Source organism: Lissotriton helveticus, chromosome 2_1 (genome assembly GCF_964261635.1).
Source record: "Lissotriton helveticus chromosome 2_1, aLisHel1.1, whole genome shotgun sequence".
NCBI classification, from domain to species: Eukaryota; Metazoa; Chordata; class Amphibia; order Caudata; family Salamandridae; genus Lissotriton; species Lissotriton helveticus.
The window spans coordinates 1,572,386,481-1,572,405,796 of NC_136059.1; the positions used below are offsets into that span (position 1 = coordinate 1,572,386,481).

The 19,316-nt window shown below is 45.2% G+C and overlaps 1 protein-coding gene across 1 annotated transcript in view; it reads left to right on the plus strand.

Annotated features, from left to right (window-relative positions):
* LOC144819856 (cysteine-rich protein 1-like) overlaps positions 1 to 19,316 on the plus strand; it is a 356,589-nt gene that overhangs the window by 233,437 nt on the left and 103,836 nt on the right. The window contains exon 3 of the mRNA XM_078677587.1: positions 10,924 to 10,978. Within this exon, the coding sequence (XP_078533713.1) occupies positions 10,924 to 10,978 (55 nt within the window). The remainder of the gene's footprint in view (positions 1 to 10,923; positions 10,979 to 19,316) is intronic.

Sequence of the window (19,316 nt, forward strand, 5' to 3'; positions counted from 1 at the left end):
GTAACCTGGCCCGTGCTGCGGCGCTATCAGAGATTTATGGTGAGAGGTGTGTGTGGGCTGGGAGCGTTTTGGTTTGGCGGGCGTTCTAATAGTATCTAGTCACATCGGCCGTTACCCCTAAAAAGAACATGAATGTATATCCTGTCTCTCAGTACTACACACCTGCTATGCCCAGCTGCTAATTGATGTGTACAAATATTACTCTTCGTCCCAAATCCATATTCTGAAGTGTATCTTTCACCCCAAAAAACTAAGTGGGCAAGTATTCGTTATATATTAGTTTCTTTTGAGTTGTTGTCCTGCCTTCACCTTTCCCCAATATACTTGTCTCACCCCCCCATGCAGATCTCTCTTCTCTTGCCCCATCTCACTTCTTTTGACCACTGCTTGTCTTGTTAATGAGGCTTTAATGGTTTTCACCCCTTCTTCGGGCCCCTGCAGCTCCACTCTGCCGTTTGTTTCTTCAATCAGTAGAGGACAAAGGTGAGATTCACGGAGGAGTGCGCGCCCCCCCTGAGATGGTGTCACGCCCCCCCAGGGGGGCCCGCCCCACAGATTGAAGAAGTCTGCTCTAGAGTCTAATAGAGTCGGAAGGCCGTAGGGGAAGACCATGGACTTTTCTTCAAGTTCCTGATGCTCCTGTGGTACGAGCATGGCAACCATTACACTGCTGTGCAACTTCTTCTACTCTTAGAGCTGAGATTTCCATGAAAGTCTTATAGTCTGAATTCAGCACCTGTGCATAATAGGATGGAATGTATGAAGCTCTGTGGTTATACTGAATAAGCAGCTACCTATGTTATGCCATCTATTAATGTAATAACTGCACTTTCACAATTGCTTTATTAACCTTCCTGCTTTCTCAAATTTGCTTGAAAATGCACGATTTTTCTTCTTTTTTTTCCAAAATTTTCTTGGGGGGGGGGTAACCCCCCCAAACCCCCCTTTTGGTGTTCGGGCTCGCTCGCTGCACTTGCTCGGTATGGTGCTGTATGCTAATTAGTTTGCGCACCACCACTTTAAAATCTCACCCACCGCCCCTGGACCCCAATGCCACCTATGATTCTCTCTTCTCCCTAGCAGTGGATTGGTAATGAGGGACTTTTTCTGATCCGGTCTCAGAGGTCTGACAATGCTGAGAGACAATATTCCTTCATATACAATGATAGCTATATCAATAGGCCATTGGTTGCCTTTCTTTAAGCATGCCTAGTGATTTCTGTGGATCAGGCTCCTGTCAAGGAAAAAAAGAAGAAAGATCAGTGCTCTCAAAAGGCTTGAGGATGCCTTAAGGAAGTGAGCCAACTAGGACACATTGCAGTCCGGCCTCACACGACTGACATAAGACCCTCTTTGCATCCAAAAGGCTAAGGACATGTTGAGAGCATGACAAGGCTGCAGATGTGGTCATTTGCATTGTCCCAATCTGTTCCAAAGCACTGCAAACTATTTGGGAGCCTGGACCTGCACCTTAATTGACTAAAAGGGACCCTGTGTTTGTTCCTCTTGATTCTAGCTATTATTCAAATGTCTTGTTAGCTGAAGCTGGCTGTCTTGCTTCCTGAATCATTCGACCGATGTCTAACCTTGCATATCATGTATTCAAGCTACACATTAATACTATTTCTAAAGTAAGGCTCCCTAGTTCCAACTCTTTGTTCAACAGGCCTCCAGAGATTTGCGAGTTTTGCTTTATCAAAACAAGTGAATTCTGAAGTATTGGCCAATGAAATTTCAGGTGCATCCTGGCAATTTTTTTTTACTGAAAGCAAATAGTAGAAGCTCTTCTAAAATTACTGTGAACGTAGTGGTCAGTCTAAAATCCTATTTGGTCTTCCTTGAACTGTGACCAGTTACCTTGTGCTGCAAATGCCAGATCCCTCTAGTCTGTAAACTCAGCATAGATGCACAAACATGCTAACTCGCCCTTTGGATTCTAGGGAAACATTGCCTTTCGACTTGAGTGGGACAAGTGTTATTCTTGGGCATTGTTGAAAAAAAAAAACTTTAGTACTGCTTTGCGTATTTCCAACTGCATTTGGGTCAAACGTTATTGGGTTGTGTGTCTTTGCACCCAGGACAGCTGAGATATGACAGCTAGAAGTAGACATATAATAGCCAACTAAATTTATTGTAGCCTTTTGTCTTACACCTTAGACCTACTTACTGTACATTGTACCATTCCTCATTGCATAACATTGAACCTTGCATTGCACCATATGGTATTTCTCCTTTAGAGCCTTTCTTCATGTTAGAAATTGCGTTTCTGGTTGGCAGAGGTATGCACCCTGTCCAACCTGCACCCTGGGAACCACAATCCTAGTCAGGGTGTTAGACCTGGCATCCCTGGCGTGGCTTCCCCTGATTTTTGTTTCTACCTCCTGTATTTTTGGACACTGTGCTGTATTTTGTTTTGCTGGTTTAGATGTTTTGGACACTTTGCCACTGCTGATCAGTGCCAAAGTGCAAGTACTCCTTGGTTAAATTATTACTGTGATTGGTTATCCATGATTGGCATATTTGTTTTACCTGTCAAGCCCCTAGTAAAGGGCACTAAGTGTGCTTGGGCTGGTCATTCATATGCTACTAGTGAGCCTGCTGCACTGATTGTGCCACCCACCTGAGTAGCCCTAAAATGGTGTCCCAGGCCTGCCACCGCAGTGCCTGTGCGCAGTCTGTGTACTGCCATGTTGTCCTGGCCAGTGTACACACTGACCAGACTTGACCCTTCCTTTTTCTTACACATTGGACACCCCTATGGTAATCCCAAGGTACCCCCCGGGGCAGGGTGCAGTGTATGTGAAAGGTAGGACATGTACTAGTGTAGGTGACATGTCCTGATAGTGAAATACTGCCAAATTCGTTTTTCACTATGGAAAGGCTCTCTTGCCCATAGGCTAATATGGGGAATGCTGTGTATTAATTTACCAGCATATCTTCCCATAGCGGCAAGATAGACATATGGAGTCTGGTACCCCTGAACTCAGAATTTGATCACGCATCTTTTAGGTAAGATGGTTTTAAACTTCCGTGTTTTAAAATAGCACTTTTAGAAAGTGGCTATTTTCCAGTTCAACCTTTCTGTGTGTCTCTGCCTGTTTGTGTATTGACTATCTGGTTTTTGAGTGACAGGGGTTGGGGGTGGCTGCAGCAGGCTGGGGGAGTCAGCACTACGCTGAATAGACCTATCTACACTTAGAGTGGTGGGAGGAGTTGCACCTGGTACACTAAACAACATGAAAAGGGTGTCCCCAATGTATGAAAAACCAGGACAAAAATTCCAAAATATAAAGAATATAGATAATTGCACCCACAGAACAGCATCGGCACTTTTCTTTTGTGTTTGCTATATCTGTTTACTGTGTCTTAATTGTTTTGTTTATGTTTTTGAATGTAATTTTGAACTTTGTTGTCTGCTTGCTTATGTGATTTACTCTTGATTGTTGAACCGTAAATGTGTGAACTTTTTACCCACCTATTTCAGTATATTGATATTTATGGGGTACCTTTTTTCTTTTGTATTGACTTATGAAATTTTATATGATATCTCAACGCTAGTAGATCACTGTGATGCTTTATGTAAATGTATTTATGGAAGTGATTTGCTGTATTTATCTTCATCGTGTTTTTTATACCATATACAAAAAAAAGAAAAATATCATAACGAAAAATTAAATGAAAAATAAAATTGAAATCTAAGTGAGCTGTTCTGTGGGTGCACTTATCTTTATTCTTTATATTTTGGAATTTTTGTCCTGGTTTTTCATACATTGGGGACACCCTTTTCATGTTGTTTAGTGTATCTTTTCCCCTGGTGGGTTGTTCCCTATTTATAGGCTTTTCAGGGTCCCTCTGATGTTTACTTAGGAGTTGCACCTGGGCCTGAATAGGACTGTGCCTGCCTTCCACAATGCTGGCTCCACCTCCTACGGTGTATCTGATGGCCCTGGCCTCCCCTCACAAAGGAAGAAGACATGCCCTGGCTGAGGGCACCCAGTACTGGTTGGGATTGGATCCTGGACCCCTCACACATGGAGAACAAAGTCTTTTGGGGTATGAAAGTAAGACCTGAAACCCCTGTAATTTAGACTACTTCTGCAATCAAGAGGAATCTCTGCCCAAGAAGATCAGCTGAAGAGACTGAGGAAGACTGCCCTTGCTGTGTGTTCTGGGGCTGACCTGCAGTCTGCTGTATCCACTGAAGGAGAGAAAAAGGGGACTTTGCTGTGTGCTGTGCTTCCCCCCACCTGCTTGAGGAAAAGGTTTGCCGTGCCCTTATCTGGCTAAACTGGTGCTCGAGAGTGCGTGTCTTTGCACTACCTGAGGCCGTCAGCAGAGGGGGCCGGAGTCATCACCGCTGGTTCGGGACATCTATTGGAAGAAGTGCTGGGCCCAGAAAGATAACCGCCGCACCTCGAGCTAACCGCCCGAGGCCGGGTTCGCCAAGAAGACAAGAACTGCAAGAACGCTTAACCGCTTTTGGCCCGGATTCCTGCATCATCATCGGCGTGCCACGCTGTGATTGGTTCCAGCCTCCAGGGATTCCTGCAGCATCATCGGCATGCCACGCTGGTATTGGTTCCAGCCTGCAGGGATTCCTGAATTGTCATTGTTGGGCCCTGCTGGAGTTGGTCCCAGCCTTGAGGTGTTCCCCACGCTCGTTCAGGAAGCGGAGCTGCGCCTGGGGCCGGGGAGCTTCCCGAAGGAGAAACCACCCGGGACCGATTAAAAGCCTCCCCTGCCCCGCATATCCAAAGGTAACTGGTGCTGGAGGAACAGTGTGCGCTGATGAGTTGTTACTGGCCGTATCTCTTCGTAGGGGGTAACTTTCAGCGCAACCACGTCCCGCACTACGGCGGGGACTATTGATAGATCATATCCTTGGTGATAACTAGCTCTCGCTGAGGGGAAAGTAACCAACTGTGGGGACGCTCTTGAGAATAGCGCATGGCCTAACAGAACGGAGGCATTGCTTATCAAGAGACACCTTTTGAAGCCTGAACAGTGGGAGCCCAAAGATTAAAAAGGTGAACTGGGTTACAAGGATGTACTGCGAGTCCAAAGTTAAAAAGGGACAATACTGAATGAGCTTTTGCTAGAACCATAACCAAGAACCATTTTTAAGGACTGAGAAACTTCTTATTTATATGTATGTGTATCTGTGCTAACGTTTCTGACCTGATCTAAACTAGATATAAAGATATTGATATTTTTATATACAACTTGTGTGGTGTACATTTGTGGTATTTCACTGTGTTAATGTGCATGTTAGTGCAAATACTTTACACATTGCCTTGGGGATAAGCCTGTCTGCTCGAGCCAAGCTACCAAGGGGGTGAGCAGGGGTTATCAACAGTGTGTACCCCCTTACCATGACTAGAAGTAAGGGTCCCTACTTGGACAAAGGTTCCTACCTCTGCCAACTAGAGACCCCCAGATCTAACACAGGGTAAGTCACAACACACCCTACATCCTCCTCTGCTCACCCTCTGGTAGCTTGGTACAAAGCAGTCAGGCTTAACTTAAGAGGCAATGTACAAAGTAGTTCTGCAACACTTTAAACAGTAACACAGTGACAACCCCACAAATAGGCTCCACATCAGATAAGAAAATGAGATTATGATTTTATAAATAAAACAAGACCGAAATGACAAAAATCCTACAAGTAGAAGTTGATATATGAATATTTAAAGAATGAATGTAAAATGGTGCTTAGATGCATTACATGCCTAAATAGGATGTCTGGTTACGCTGGACTGGGACTAAGACAAAGTTCAGGACAACCGGGATGGAGCACGGGCCGGATACAGGGACCCACTTGGACCTGCTGAACCAAAGTACCTTGATCCGGGATGGGTTGTTGTAGACGAAGATGCGAGGTGCAACCGAAGCAATTCATCAGTGTTGAGCCACGCAGTGGATGAGATGTATCAATTGTCTTCACACAACTGTGGGGATACCTCATTTCCAAGTGGGAAGCATTGGTTCCGAATGCAATGCGTGGATGCTGCTCCCAAAGTAGGTGATGCCTCAATACTGAAGGCGATGCACTGGTTCCAAATACGATGCGCATGGTCTGCTCCACGCAATGAGGATGCGCTGGTTCTGACTCATACAAAGGCGAAGAACTGCCAGTTCCGATGAGGATGGGTGGGTTCTGGATGTAGAAGCACCTTAAGCTTCACTTCCAAGGGTCCAGAACTGGGATGGCACCACTTGGCTGGGCAGAAGTCCAGGTGCCGATACAGTTAGTTGATGTCTTTGATAGCCTTAAACTTAGAACAGAAGGTAAGCCAGCAAGCCCTTGGAATCACCTGGGTTCAAGTGATGCAGGTTGAGTCCTTCTCACCGAGGCAGGCAGCAGGGCAGCTCAGCAAGGCAAGAGCACAGCAAGACCAGAGTCCAGCAAAGCATCATTCTAGCAGAGTGGCAGTCCTTTCAGCAGCACCGCAGTTCTTCTTCCTGGTAAAGTAGTCACAGGTCCAGAAGTGTTCTAAATTTATAGTGTCAGAGGTACAATACTTATTTCCAGTGGTGCCTTTATTTTGGGGGAGCCACAGAGGTCCTCTTTCTGCTCTGGCTCCAGATTCACTACAGTGGGGGTATGTAGCCCTTTCTGTGTGGACAGGACACAGCCTATTCAAGTGTAAGGCTGAGGCTGCACCCAGCACTTCCGTTTCATCTCCAAGGAAGGCCCACCAAGACACACCACTGCTCCCTTTGTGTGTAGCTGTCTGGAGGGAATACACAAATCCCAGCTGCTACCCAACCCAGACTGAACAGAGACAGTCAGCAGGCACCAAATGGCTAAAGTAAGCAAATGCCAACTTTCTAAAAGTGGCCTATGCTAAACTGTAAATTAAAACCCAACTTCACCATAAGTTAGAAATTTAAATTGTGAGTCCAGTGACAGCAAACTTGAAGAATCTATCTATTTGGAATTACCCTTGAAAGATGTAATATGGCAATCTCAATATTATCCTACGGGAGAGATGGGCCTTGCAGTAGCGAAAAACGAAATGTTTTGTTTTTCCACTACCAAGACATGTAAAACTCAAAATTACATGTCCTGCCTTTTATATGTATTGCACCCTGCCCTGTGGTTCATACAGGAACTACCTTACTGGCGACGAAGTAAATGTATAAAAAGGGAAGGTTTAGTCCTGGAAAGAGATTTACCTTGCAAGGTCGAAGTGGCAGTGTTAAACTGCAGATATAGGCTCTGCAGTGGCAGGCCTGAGCCATGGTTAGAGGGCTACTCAAGAGGGTGGCACAATGAGTGCTGCAGGCTCACTAGTAGCATTTAATTTACAGGCCCTGGCACATGTTGTTCACTTTGCTAGGGACTTACAGGTAAATTAAATATGCCAATTGGGCTTAAACCATTGTTACCATGTTTAGAGGAGAGAGCATGCACACTTTAGCACTGATTAGCAGTGGTAAAGTGCACCAAGTCCTAAAGCCAGCAAAAATGCGGTCAGAAAAAAGGAGGGAGGCAGGCAAAAATTTGGGGGAAGATCACCCTAAGGCTGTCAGATCTAAAACTACATAAGTGCACTAATGACCTTATTGGGTTTCCCTAGGCCAAGCATGCATTAGGCCCTTCTGGTTTTCACTGTTATTCCTAATTGTGACTGCAAACCTACCTATGTGTATATAGAGACTTATTTTTTTTTAAATATAGCTTGTTCTGGACACCAATGGCCTGATCCTCAACAGTAAAATTATACTTAAGTCTAAGTTTACTACTTTTTGAGAAATCACAAAGGTAAGTCACTACTAGGAACAATACCACTAGCAATTGTGGTAGTAGTAAACTTACTACTTTTAACTTTATTATTGATAGGTTTACTAGCAGTAAAGTCACTAGTAGTAACTCACCTTTGTGAATACCAAAAAGAAGTAAAGTTAGACTTATTTATTTATTTATTTTTATTTATTTATTTATTTTGTATAGCGCAAACAGCTACCCAACAAAGGGTTTCCCGGCGCTTATGATTCAGTGAAGGGTAATTGGACAGCTGACCTAGACGTTGAACAGCCAGGTTTTTATGGCTTTTCTAAATCTGATGTAATTAACCTCTGAGCGCAGAGCTTGTGGCATGGAGTTCCACAGGGAGGGACCAAGGTATGCGAAGGATCTGCCTCCCATGCGTGATAGTCTTATTTTGGGCACAACAAATTTATTCGCTGTTGCAGATCTTAGAGTCCTAGATGGAAGGTAACATTGTACCAGACTTCGTAGGTATTTTGGAGCTTTATTTGTTGAGATTTTATGCATGAAGCATAATGATTTGAATTTGATTCTGTTCTCAATTTTTAACCAGTGCAATTCACGTATGAGTTTGGTAGTGGGTGCATGGATAGGAATTTTACCTAACAGTCTTGCAGCTGCATTCTGCACAGTTTGTAGTTTGCGGACTGTGGCCTTGTTGGATCCTAAGTATAACACATTGGCGTAGTCTAATCTTGATGTTATTAGGGCGTTAATGACAGTTCTTTTAGTATGATCCGGTAGCATCCAGCAGATTTTCTTTAGCCACTTCAGGATGACGAAGCAGGTGGCTGATGTTTTGATGGCCTGCTGGTGCATACTAAGTGTGTCATCAACAACAAAGCCTAGGTTACGGGCCTGGTTAGTTGGAATTGGAGGAGAGCCCATTTCCGGTGGCTAGTGTTGGGGTCCCCAAAGTTCTTTATTTTTTCCCAGGATTATAAGTTTGGTTTTTTCACCGTTTAATTTCAAGAAGTTTTTTTTCATCCATCCAGCGATTTTCGTAAGTCCTGCTCTTAAAGTAGAAGGATCATTATTGCCTGTAGGTGGAAGGGAAAAGAGAAGCTGAGAATCATCAGCATAGGAGAACATTATCAGTCCAGTTTCCTTAGCTATTTTAGCAAGAGGGCTCATGTATAAATTAAAAAGTAGTGGACTTAAAATTGAGCCTTGTGGGACTCCATGTTTGAAGGAATGGATATCAGAGCACACAGAATTAGAGAAGATTTGAAATGTTCTGTTTTCGAGTAAGGATGTGATCCAATTTAGAGCAGGGCCACAGATGCCTATTGAGCGAAGAGTTTTTATTAGTACCGCATGTGAAACAGTGTCAAAAGCGGCACTGAGGTCTAACAGCACCAGTGCCACTGTTTCACCCTTATCTATCATTGAACGAATGTTTTCTGTTACACCTAGGAGGGTGGTTTCTGTTGAAAAACCTGCTCGGAAGCCGGATTGATGGGGAGGTAACAGATCATGTGTCATTATATAATTTGAAAGACAACGGTGGACATGCTTTTCTAGAATTTTGGCAAAAATGGGTAGGAGAGATATTGGTCGGAAGTTTGCGGGTACCTTCGGGTCAGCATCAGCTTTTTTTAGTAGGGGATGTATCATCGCATGCTTCCACTCCTGAGGAACACATTCTTCTTGCAAGGAGTTATTTAAAAGATCTGTAATGGTGGATAAAACTTTCCTACTAAGTAATTTTAAGATGGGGCAAGGTAGAGGGTCATTTGGTGATCCAGATTTTATTGTGCTTAGAAGTTCGGTGACAGTGTCAACATTGAGTGTTGGCCAAGCACTCAGTGTGGGGGTGGATGTTTTATCCAAAAGGGTAGCAAAAATGGTCTCTTCAGTGCATAGTCTGTTAGGATCATTACCGTCATAATGATCTTCTTCATGATTGTTCTGATTAAGTTGGATGGCCTGATAAATTTTATCAACTTTGTCGACAAAGAATGTGGCAAGTTGATTGCATTGAGTTTTATTTAAATCAGGTGGAATTGGTGAGGTATTTGAGCCGGCTAGCTCTTTAACTGTTTTAAAAAGCGTTTTAGCTTGATTTAAGGCTGCCGTGATTTTAGTGCAAACAAAATTAGCTTTTGCTCTGCTGCACAACTTTTGGTATTGAGTTAATTGATTTTTGTAATCATTTTTAGCTTCAATGGAGTAGGACTTCCTCCATTGACGTTCAGCGTTCTTACATTTTGTTTTTTCTTAAGTACTTAAGTACTTAAGACTTAAGTACTAAAGTTAAAATTAAATCTAAGCTTACAACTTTTGAGAAATTGACATGGGTAAGTTACTATTAGTAACTTTACTACTAGTAACTTAAGTAGTAAATTGCTTTTGTGAATAATAAAAAAGTAGTAAACTCAGACTTATATCTCACTTTACCTTTGTGAATCAGGCCCTGAATTTATCGAGTGCCTTCCTTCTGTTCTACCATATCTATGTTCCTAATTCTTTATCACCTCTTGTACCAAACCATTCCTGTTTGCCCTTGCTACCTTTGAGAACCAAGAGTAAAAGGGAGGAACTCGGTTGTTCAATAGAGTGCTATTGTAAGTGAGGCTGTGGGACAGCAGTGTTAAACCACACTTCCCCGCACAGATAGTGGCCAGTCTACCTTCTGCGGTGTGACTGGTCCTCAGCACTCTAATGACGTCCAGCGGCTAGAGCCTGGCTTCAGAAGCAATGCGCGGCTCACTGTGCCGATGCGCTGCTAATACCACTTTCCTATAAGACACATGGTCTGAGGATTGGGAATTTTCATGGTCTTTGCAGTCCATGAAGACTCAGCCCGTGGACCACAAATCTCAAAATACCCTGAAGAGATGGGTCGGGAAGTAAGAGTTTTAACCACCCTCAGATCTTTTGCTAGCATTCTGTCACCTGTAATGGCCATATCTATAGGGTTTCTGTGGATATCTATTTCAACACATGGGATTCTTGGCCACACTAAGTACTGCAGCTTTTTTTTTTCGATTCAAGTATATATAACTGTTCGTGTCATTTCTGGGTAAAATGAAAGATTCCTGATTTCGTATACATCTAAACTTTAATGACATTAATTAGGGTGTGCATCTTAGACACTAACGTAAAGATAAAAACAAATTCACACGTTTTATTGTATTTATTCACAGCATGATGACAAGCCATTCTGCAACAATTGTTACCTTCTGCTCTTTGGGCCACGAGGTAAGAAATAATATAAAATGTTTTTGACGCTGCTATCACTGTTTACAGGAAATGGTTAATTATGAATGGACCTCAGGTAAGTAAGAAGCTGGTGCTTCAAGACATCACCTGCTCTTTACCCCTGATAACATCACAGGATGTTATACCACTTGGCTTTTGACCCTGATGTCATAGCTGAAAGCAAAGTCACTGAAGACAAACAAATGCAATAAGTTAAGATGAATAAATAAGTGATATTATCATAGTGGAATTACCAAAGCAGGGAAGAAACCCCTTAGAAGAGCAATCAAACAAAACGTTATCTCTGTAAAAATCCCAAATACAAACTACTGTCGAAAATAGTGGCCAATAGGCTGGTATCCAGAGTTGAAGATCTAGAGCACCATGGTCAAAAGAAATTTAGACCCAGCAGTAACACACATATCTGTCTTCATTGCCTCTTCCATAGTATGAACCAAACATCACATATGGGTCGACAGTAGTCTCCCTAGATCTAGAGAAGGCGCAGGATGAACTACTCGGGCCATATCAATTTGGGGCTCTAAAAAAAGTGGGCTTTGAACAGATCATATTGAAGTTGACAAAATTACCTTATATCCAGTTAACAACAAGTAATCTTGGAATAGCCCATAGGAAGAGGAAAAGACAGGATTGCCCGCCGTGCCTATATTATGGGATCTGGCGATAGAACCATTGGCATGTGTAATGCACAGCAGAGGCGTATTTGACTGTCGCTGTTACTTTGCATTGTACTGTTACATGCTTATGCTGCATGCACTTGCACAAAATGATTTAAGTGAGGCTAGAATGATCATTAAAATTTAGGACCTGGCTACATGATATATCAGATGTGAGCTAGAGAGCCAACGGGCAGTCCTAAGCTGCAGATGTATTTCAGAATACCCACCCTTCAATAATGGGTCCAATTACGGTTAACCAACCCTGTATTGGTGTCTAATCAAAATGTAAATTTTTGACACATTGAAAATTTTCAGGAGTCTTTTTCCAGGGATCCCCTTGAATTGCAGGATAACTGTGACAAAGGCCCTTTCCTGAGCAGGCTGGACTATGGAAATGCACTTTATGTTGGCATGGCCGAATACCTTTTTTCCCGACTTCTGGTAGTCCAGAACGCCGCCGCTAAAACTATCTGCAACAAAAACAGATACTGCTCAGCTTCTTACTGTATGAAAGAACTACACTGGTTGCCGGTATGCCAGAGAGCCAAATTTAAGCTCCTTTGTTATGCACACAGAACTCTACATAAGAAAGGCCCACACATTCTGCAAAATAGGATGGAATTCCATGTTCCATTACGCAACCTGAGATCGACCCATCAGGCCCTTGCAATGGTCAAACGTACACCCAAGGTCAGGATGGGTGGCCGATCCTTCTCCAAGGCAGCTGCGGTCCTCTGGAATGTCCTCCCACTTGATTTACACCTGACAAATGACTATCTGCTTTTTTGACAGATGCAAAAAACTTTCCTCTTCCCCAGATACTGACCCCCTATTCAATACCCCCAGAATGACCCACATCTCTTCTCACTGCATTGCATTTGGTCCTAGCGCCGTGATGTCCTTTCAGATGAATGTTGCGCTCAACAAATACCTAAAAATACCTAAAAATACAAAATACATTGGCATATGCACAAGGGAAGTGGCGGAGTAAGGCAATCGCCTTCCTGGCTAAATGCCTCACTCCGCTACTTGAGAAATGCAGGGCTGCACCATATTTACAAGAATATGGTGCAGCCCTACCCTACGTTTCCCCCTGCACTGGCGCTACACTTTGCAGACAGATGCCAACGCAGGCACCCTTGCACCATAGTGCCAGGGTGTTTGGGTGCAAGGGAAGATTGTTTATGTGCAGGAAGGTCCCCCTTCCTGCACATAAACAATCTTTAAATGCTGTTTTGTAACTTCTATCTATGCTGCCTAATGCAGCACACATAGAAGTTCCAAAACTGCATTTTTTAACAAAAGATTGTTCATGTACAGGAAGTGGGACCCTCCTGTACATAATCAACCATTGGCCTTTTGCTGTTTCCATGTGTACTGCACAACGCAGCACACATGAAAACAGCAAAAACAAGGAGAAATTAAACATTTCTCCTCGTTGCGTCAGGGTAAGGACAGGTTTTGGCTTGTCTTAATTCTGGCGCTGCCTCCTATTAATGCCTCCCTTGTAAATAGTGGGCTGCGTCAGAATCAATGGGTGTAGTGGTGGAACACCCACAGCAACACCCATTGCCCTCCCCTTTCACGCTAAGCGTGAAAGGGGGCCTTATTTACAAGGCAGCGTTAAGCCACGTTAAATTCCATCGCGGTGCGGGAGTTCTAATCAGTGGGCGGGGCTGCGTTGGCCAACTGACATGCGCAGCACTAGCCAGGTAGTGCTCGCAACGGCTGTTGGCTGATGCGCACATGGAATGAATTAATGCTGCCTTGTAAAAAAGGCAAAGCCCCTATCGCCACAGAAATGTCGTAAAAAGTGACGTTCCTGTGGCAATAGGGGCTTGTAAATATGCCCCCCTCAGTTTCTATGGCAGATAATTGTTATAAAACAAACATTTAAAACAACAAGGTTGGGTGGGCACAGGTACTGGATTCTCCAGTATTAAGAGGCCAAGTATGCTATATCGATAGGTGAGAAAAGTTGTCACCAAGTGCCACGCTGTGCAGTTGATAAAATATTTGTAAGCAAATTATAAAGATTTATCAATGTTATTAATGATACTTTCCTTTACATGTATAAAATTAGAACTAGGGGACCGGTGCCTAACTGTGTTTTGGCTTTTATTACCAAGTTGACTATGGGTGAAAGAATAGGGTACTGAAGAAAGCCTACAGATATGAAAGTGCTAGGATTAGACTGAAACATGTTGATGAAAATGAACGCCAAGGGAGAAATCCTATTAATTGTCTACACCTCCACTATCCAATTATGTCTTGAATCTTTTATGTAGGCTAGGCTTAGATCAAATAAAATTATGTTAATAATAAATAAATCTGAGTTATCCTCTCTTTTTTCTAGTTCTCGTATCATTAGGGCAAGATTTTTATGTCTCTTAAGTTTCATAGCTTCCAATTTATCAATCATAATGGTTATGGTTACCTTGCATTAATTAGTCATCTGACTAGCTGTTAGTGTTTGCTTGAAGGTGACAATAATGACCTGATCTTTTAGGAGAGCTAATTGAAGTTGATTTGTGTCATGTTGAGAACCGATATTTTGGCCTCTGGATTGAAATTTTTGAGGTGCAGGCTTGAAAAGAATAGGGCAGTGAATGGATCATTTAACAGAAGGCAGGAAGTAAATCAATACGGCCTCTTCTTTTGCCATAAGACGGCAGAAAGATGATTCTTTTATATTTTTAAGGTCTGTACAGAGTTGTGTCACAGCATATTTCTGTCGAACAAGTTCAATTTGGTACCTGGGAGTCCGTCGGGTTACCCCAATGGAAGTTATAAGATTAATTCATTGTTCTATGTGGTTGTCTTCTGGAGGGTGCTTAACAATGTGTGTCTTGTAGGCAAAGAGTACTGTTCTCAGGCATCCAAATGCAGAGGGGCTCTTGATTCTGAAGAATGGAGTGGCCAAGTCATTAAGCCAGGTTTCTGTTAGGACCAGTGTATTGATATTCTGTCATTGCATAGTGTCAGCTATCTCTGTGCAGTGTTTTGCAGTGGACCTCCCGTTAAGTGAAATGTATTTGAGGTTGATTTTAACAGTTATGTTTAGGGAGGGGGGAATTGACCGAAGGTCAATATGGCTGACAGCATGGCCAACTCTGTCGGGTAGAAGTGAAAGTGGAAGGAGGGTCAACCTTTCTTGCCGCTATCTCACTATCCACGCGGTTCTTCTATTCTGCTGTTTTTACTATCAGCCATACAACCGCTGCTGCACCGGCTGAACGGACTGAGCCGAGTTGAGAGCCGAGCTGGGAGCTGCCACGAGAGGAGCAGTGCTTCTGTGCGCTGTGCACTGGTGGTTGCCACCCAGCCAATTGAAAAAAACCAGAAGGCGCAATAATCACAGCCATGTCATGGCCGCAGGCAGAAAGTGAATGCGCGTGCGAGGATACCTCCCGCAGTCATCAGTATACCCTCCGGCCTGCAAAGCGGTAAGCAGTTGAGAGGTGCTGCCAAGGTTGGGAGCGTCGGTAGAGCAACTCTCAGTTCTGCTTACAGAGCCTCACTTCATCAGTGCCCGCTGCTCGATACTAATAGGGCGCACTTCACGCACACCACTGTCACCCTTTCATTCCTCCCCTCCCTCAGCATCACGGGGAAGGGTAGGGTCAACAAGAGGTGTGCTGTATCCCTGACACAGCACCGCCCAGCACAACCTGCTAATGTTCCCTCAGTCCAGACTGGCCCCATAGACCAACCAGGCTCACAGAAAAGCACTAAAGTCTGAATAAGACATCAGAGCCACAGAAATCCACAGAAAGACGTGGCAGTGTAACCGTGCGCTTGGCGTTCAGTGCAATTAGCTGACCACAGAGAACCACCACAGTCGCAGACAACATCTGGCTAACTGATTATCTCTCCCACTCACCTACCTCGCCTACCTGCGCAACTTGCCACATTTTTGCTGGGCTGGACTCCATTGTGTGGTGCTGACTCTGCCCAGGAGGGCTGTAATTCCTGGGTTTGCGGGACTGCCAGTTCTCGATCTTCCACTTGGCAATCACACCCTGGGAGAGGACTCTGCCTCCCAGAGTGCACCTTACCAGGTCCAGCTGCCGTGAGTGAGGGGGAGGTGTGGCCACCGCACTTAAAAGCGCTGCCTCTCCACCCACAACAGTTGATGGACAGAATGCAGAACAATGTCATACATTCACCCCAATACAGAGATCTGGGCCTAAATCCATCGTTTTTTTGCTCACCATGCCATTCCAGTTTGAACCCAGCCATATGCAAATCAGTCTTGACCCTGTGCCCCATGGGAACAGTCCAGCCTGAACTGCCAAGCCAAGTCCTCCCTGGACTGGAAACAATCATCCAAGGACCGGTTTCGGGCTTTCAGCCCTCATCAGCCTGGATAGCTTGATTCCAGTGGCATGGAGAACACGGGACTCACGTCTGAGCATACCCTCCCACTCGGGGTGACAAATGCAAAAACAACAGTTGATGGACAGAATGCAGAACAATGTCATACATTCACCCCAGTACAGAGATCTGGGCCTAAATCCATAGTTTTTTTGCTCACCATGCCATTCCAGTTTGAACCCAGCCATATGCAAATCAGTCTTGACCCTGTGCCCCATGGGAACAGTCCAGCCCGAACTGCCAAGCCAAGTCCTCCCTGGACTGGAAACAAGCATCCAAGGACCGGTTTCAGGCTTTCAGCCCTCATCAGCCTGGATAGCTTGATTCCAGGTGCATGGAGAGCACGGGACTCACGTCTGAGCATACCCGTCCCACTCGGGGTGACAAATGCAAAAACAACAGTTGATGGACAGAATGCAGAACAATGTCATACATTCACCCCAGTACAGAGATCTGGGCCTAAATCCATCGTTTTTTTGCTCACCATGCCATTCCAGTTTGAACCCAGCCATATGCAAATCAGTCTTGACCCTGTGCCCCATGGGAACAGTCCAGCCCGAACTGCCAAGCCAAGTCCTCCCTGGACAGGAAACAAGCATCCAAGGACCGGTTTCGGGCTTTCAGCCCTTATCAGCCTGGATAGCTTGATTCCAGTGGCATGGAGAGCACGGGACTCACGTCTGAGCATACCCGTCTGACTCGGTGTGACAAATGCAAAAACAACAGTTGATGGACCGAATGCAGAACAATGTCATACATTCACCCCAGTACAGAGATCTGGGCCTAAATCTATCGTTTTTTTGCTCACCATGCCATTCCAGTTTGAACCCAGCCATATGCAAATCAGTCTTGACCCTGTGCCCCATGGGAACAGTCCAGCCCGAACTGCCAAGCCAAGTCCTCCCTGGACTGGAAACAAGCATCCAAGGACCGGTTTCGGGCTTTCAGCCCTCATCAGCCTGGATAGCTTGATTCCAGTGGCATGGAGAGCACAGGACTCACGTCTGAGCATACCCGTCCCACTCGGGGTGACAAATGCAAAAACAACAGTTGATGGACAGAATGCAGAACAATGTCATACATTCACCCCAGTACAGAGATCTGGGCCTAAATCCATACTTTTTTTGCTCACCATGCCATTCCAGTTTGAACCCAGCCATATGCAAATCAGTCTTGACCCTGTGCCCCATGGGAACAGTCCAGCCCGAACTGCCAAGCCAAGTCCTCCCTGGACTGGAAACAAGCATCCAAGGACCGGTTTCGGGCTTTCAGCCCTCATCAGCCTGGATAGCTTGATTCCAGTGGCATGGAGAGCACGGGACTCACGTCTGAGCATACCCGTCCCACTCGGGGTGACAAATGCAAAAACAACAGTTGATTGACAGAATGCAGAACAATGTCATACATTCACCCCAGTACAGAGATCTGGGCCTAAATCCATCGTTTTTTTTGCTCACCATGCCATTCCAGTTTGAACCCAGCCATATGCAAATCAGTCTTGACCCTGTGCCCCATGGGAACAGTCCAGCCCAAACTGCCAAGCCAAGTCCTCCCTGGACTGGAAACAAGCATCCAAGGACCGGTTTCGGGCTTTCAGCCCTCATCAGCCTGGATAGCTTGATTCCAGTGGCATGGAGAGCACGAGACTCACGTCTGAGCATACCCGTCCCACTCGGGGTGACAAATGCAAAAACAACAGTTGATGAACAGAATGCAGAACAATGTCATACATTCACCCCAGTACAGAGATCTGGGCCTAAATCCATCGTTTTTTTGCTCACCATGCCATTCCAGTTTGAACCCAGCCATATGCAAATCAGTCTGGACCCTGTGCCCCATGGGAACAGTCCAGCCCGAACTGCCAAGCCAAGTCTTCCCTGGACTGGAAACAAGCATCCAAGGACCGGTTTCGGGCTTTCAGCCCTCATCAGCCTGGATAGCTTGATTCCAGTGGCATGGAGAGCACGGGACTCACGTCTAAGCATGACGCAGCCCGGACAAAGTCTGGACGAAGGGCGGGCCCGTCTGACCCCGTCCGAGACCGGAGGAGGCTGGGCTGGGCAGCCCCACTAACTTCTGGCTTATCAACAGGGGGGCCAGTTAGCTGTAACATTGTGCATCATGCCACCTGTTGGGGTTAGCCTTTTGGGCAAACGTAAATCTGGAGTAGGGGGTGGGGTAGTGGAAACCCTTGATGCTTTTTTATCTAGGGCTGAATCTGCGCTCATACATGATATTCAGCTATCAGAGCGCAGGCTTTCGTTAGAACCCCTACCAGCAATAGAATCAGGTAACCCAGCTCATCTACTATGTCAAGGCAACCAGTTGCCCCTGTAGTTGCTCCTTTAGGGCCATCAAGCCCGGTTATATCCGTTCTACCTGCCCCTCAAGATCCCACCCCAGCAAGTCCTGAAAGCTTCCATAGAGCCTATCCGGTTACTACCAGGGGCAAGAAAGCTAAGCTGACCAAGCAGGGTGCGGGGGAATAGAGGTGAACCCCCAACAAATAAAAGGAAAGCCCGTGCCTTAGCGAAAACACATCCACACTCAACAAGGGGTATAAGCCAGAAGGGGGTCGGGGGATGTCCACAATCTTCTAGCGATTGTTCTCTTGTAGACATTAATCCTGATCCAGTAAACTGCAGTAAGGAAGATTACAATACCCAGTAATTGCAGAAAATCTCCTCTTTAATTGACCCCTTGATGCAGAAACTTGCTTCAATTGAAGCTAGGCTCATTAAAATAGAGCAGGGTCTCCCTAGGATCCCATCGACTTACCTCACTGTTCAATCGGGCGGAGGGGGGATGCATCTCAACAGGCAAGGGGGGTCAGCTAAGTAAGGGACTTCCAAATACTACACCCATTCCTCCTAGTGTAGTTTCGGGTATTAGTCAATCACATCTCCCAACTGGAGGTGGGCCTGGCCTACACAGTGCCCCCCCGACCCCGAGAGCTGGTAGATCACACTCATTCCAACAAACCTTAGTGGAGAAATTGCACCCACCAACATCCTTTCACTTACCGCCAGAGACCACTCCTTACACCGTTGTCCTGGGGAATGTCCCCGAGCTGGAACCACAGGTGCGGGAACACTGGTCCACCCTGCGTGATAAGGCCCTTCACCTTCTAAGCTCCAGAACAGGCTTATCAACCGACCTGTTCACAGAATTCAAAATGGCGAGAAGGGTTCCATGGGTGGGAAAGTCTCAGAAAACTCTAAGGGGGGATTACGTGGTTTTGAGCTTTAGGTCACCCAGCATGGCTCAGTATATTCTGTCAA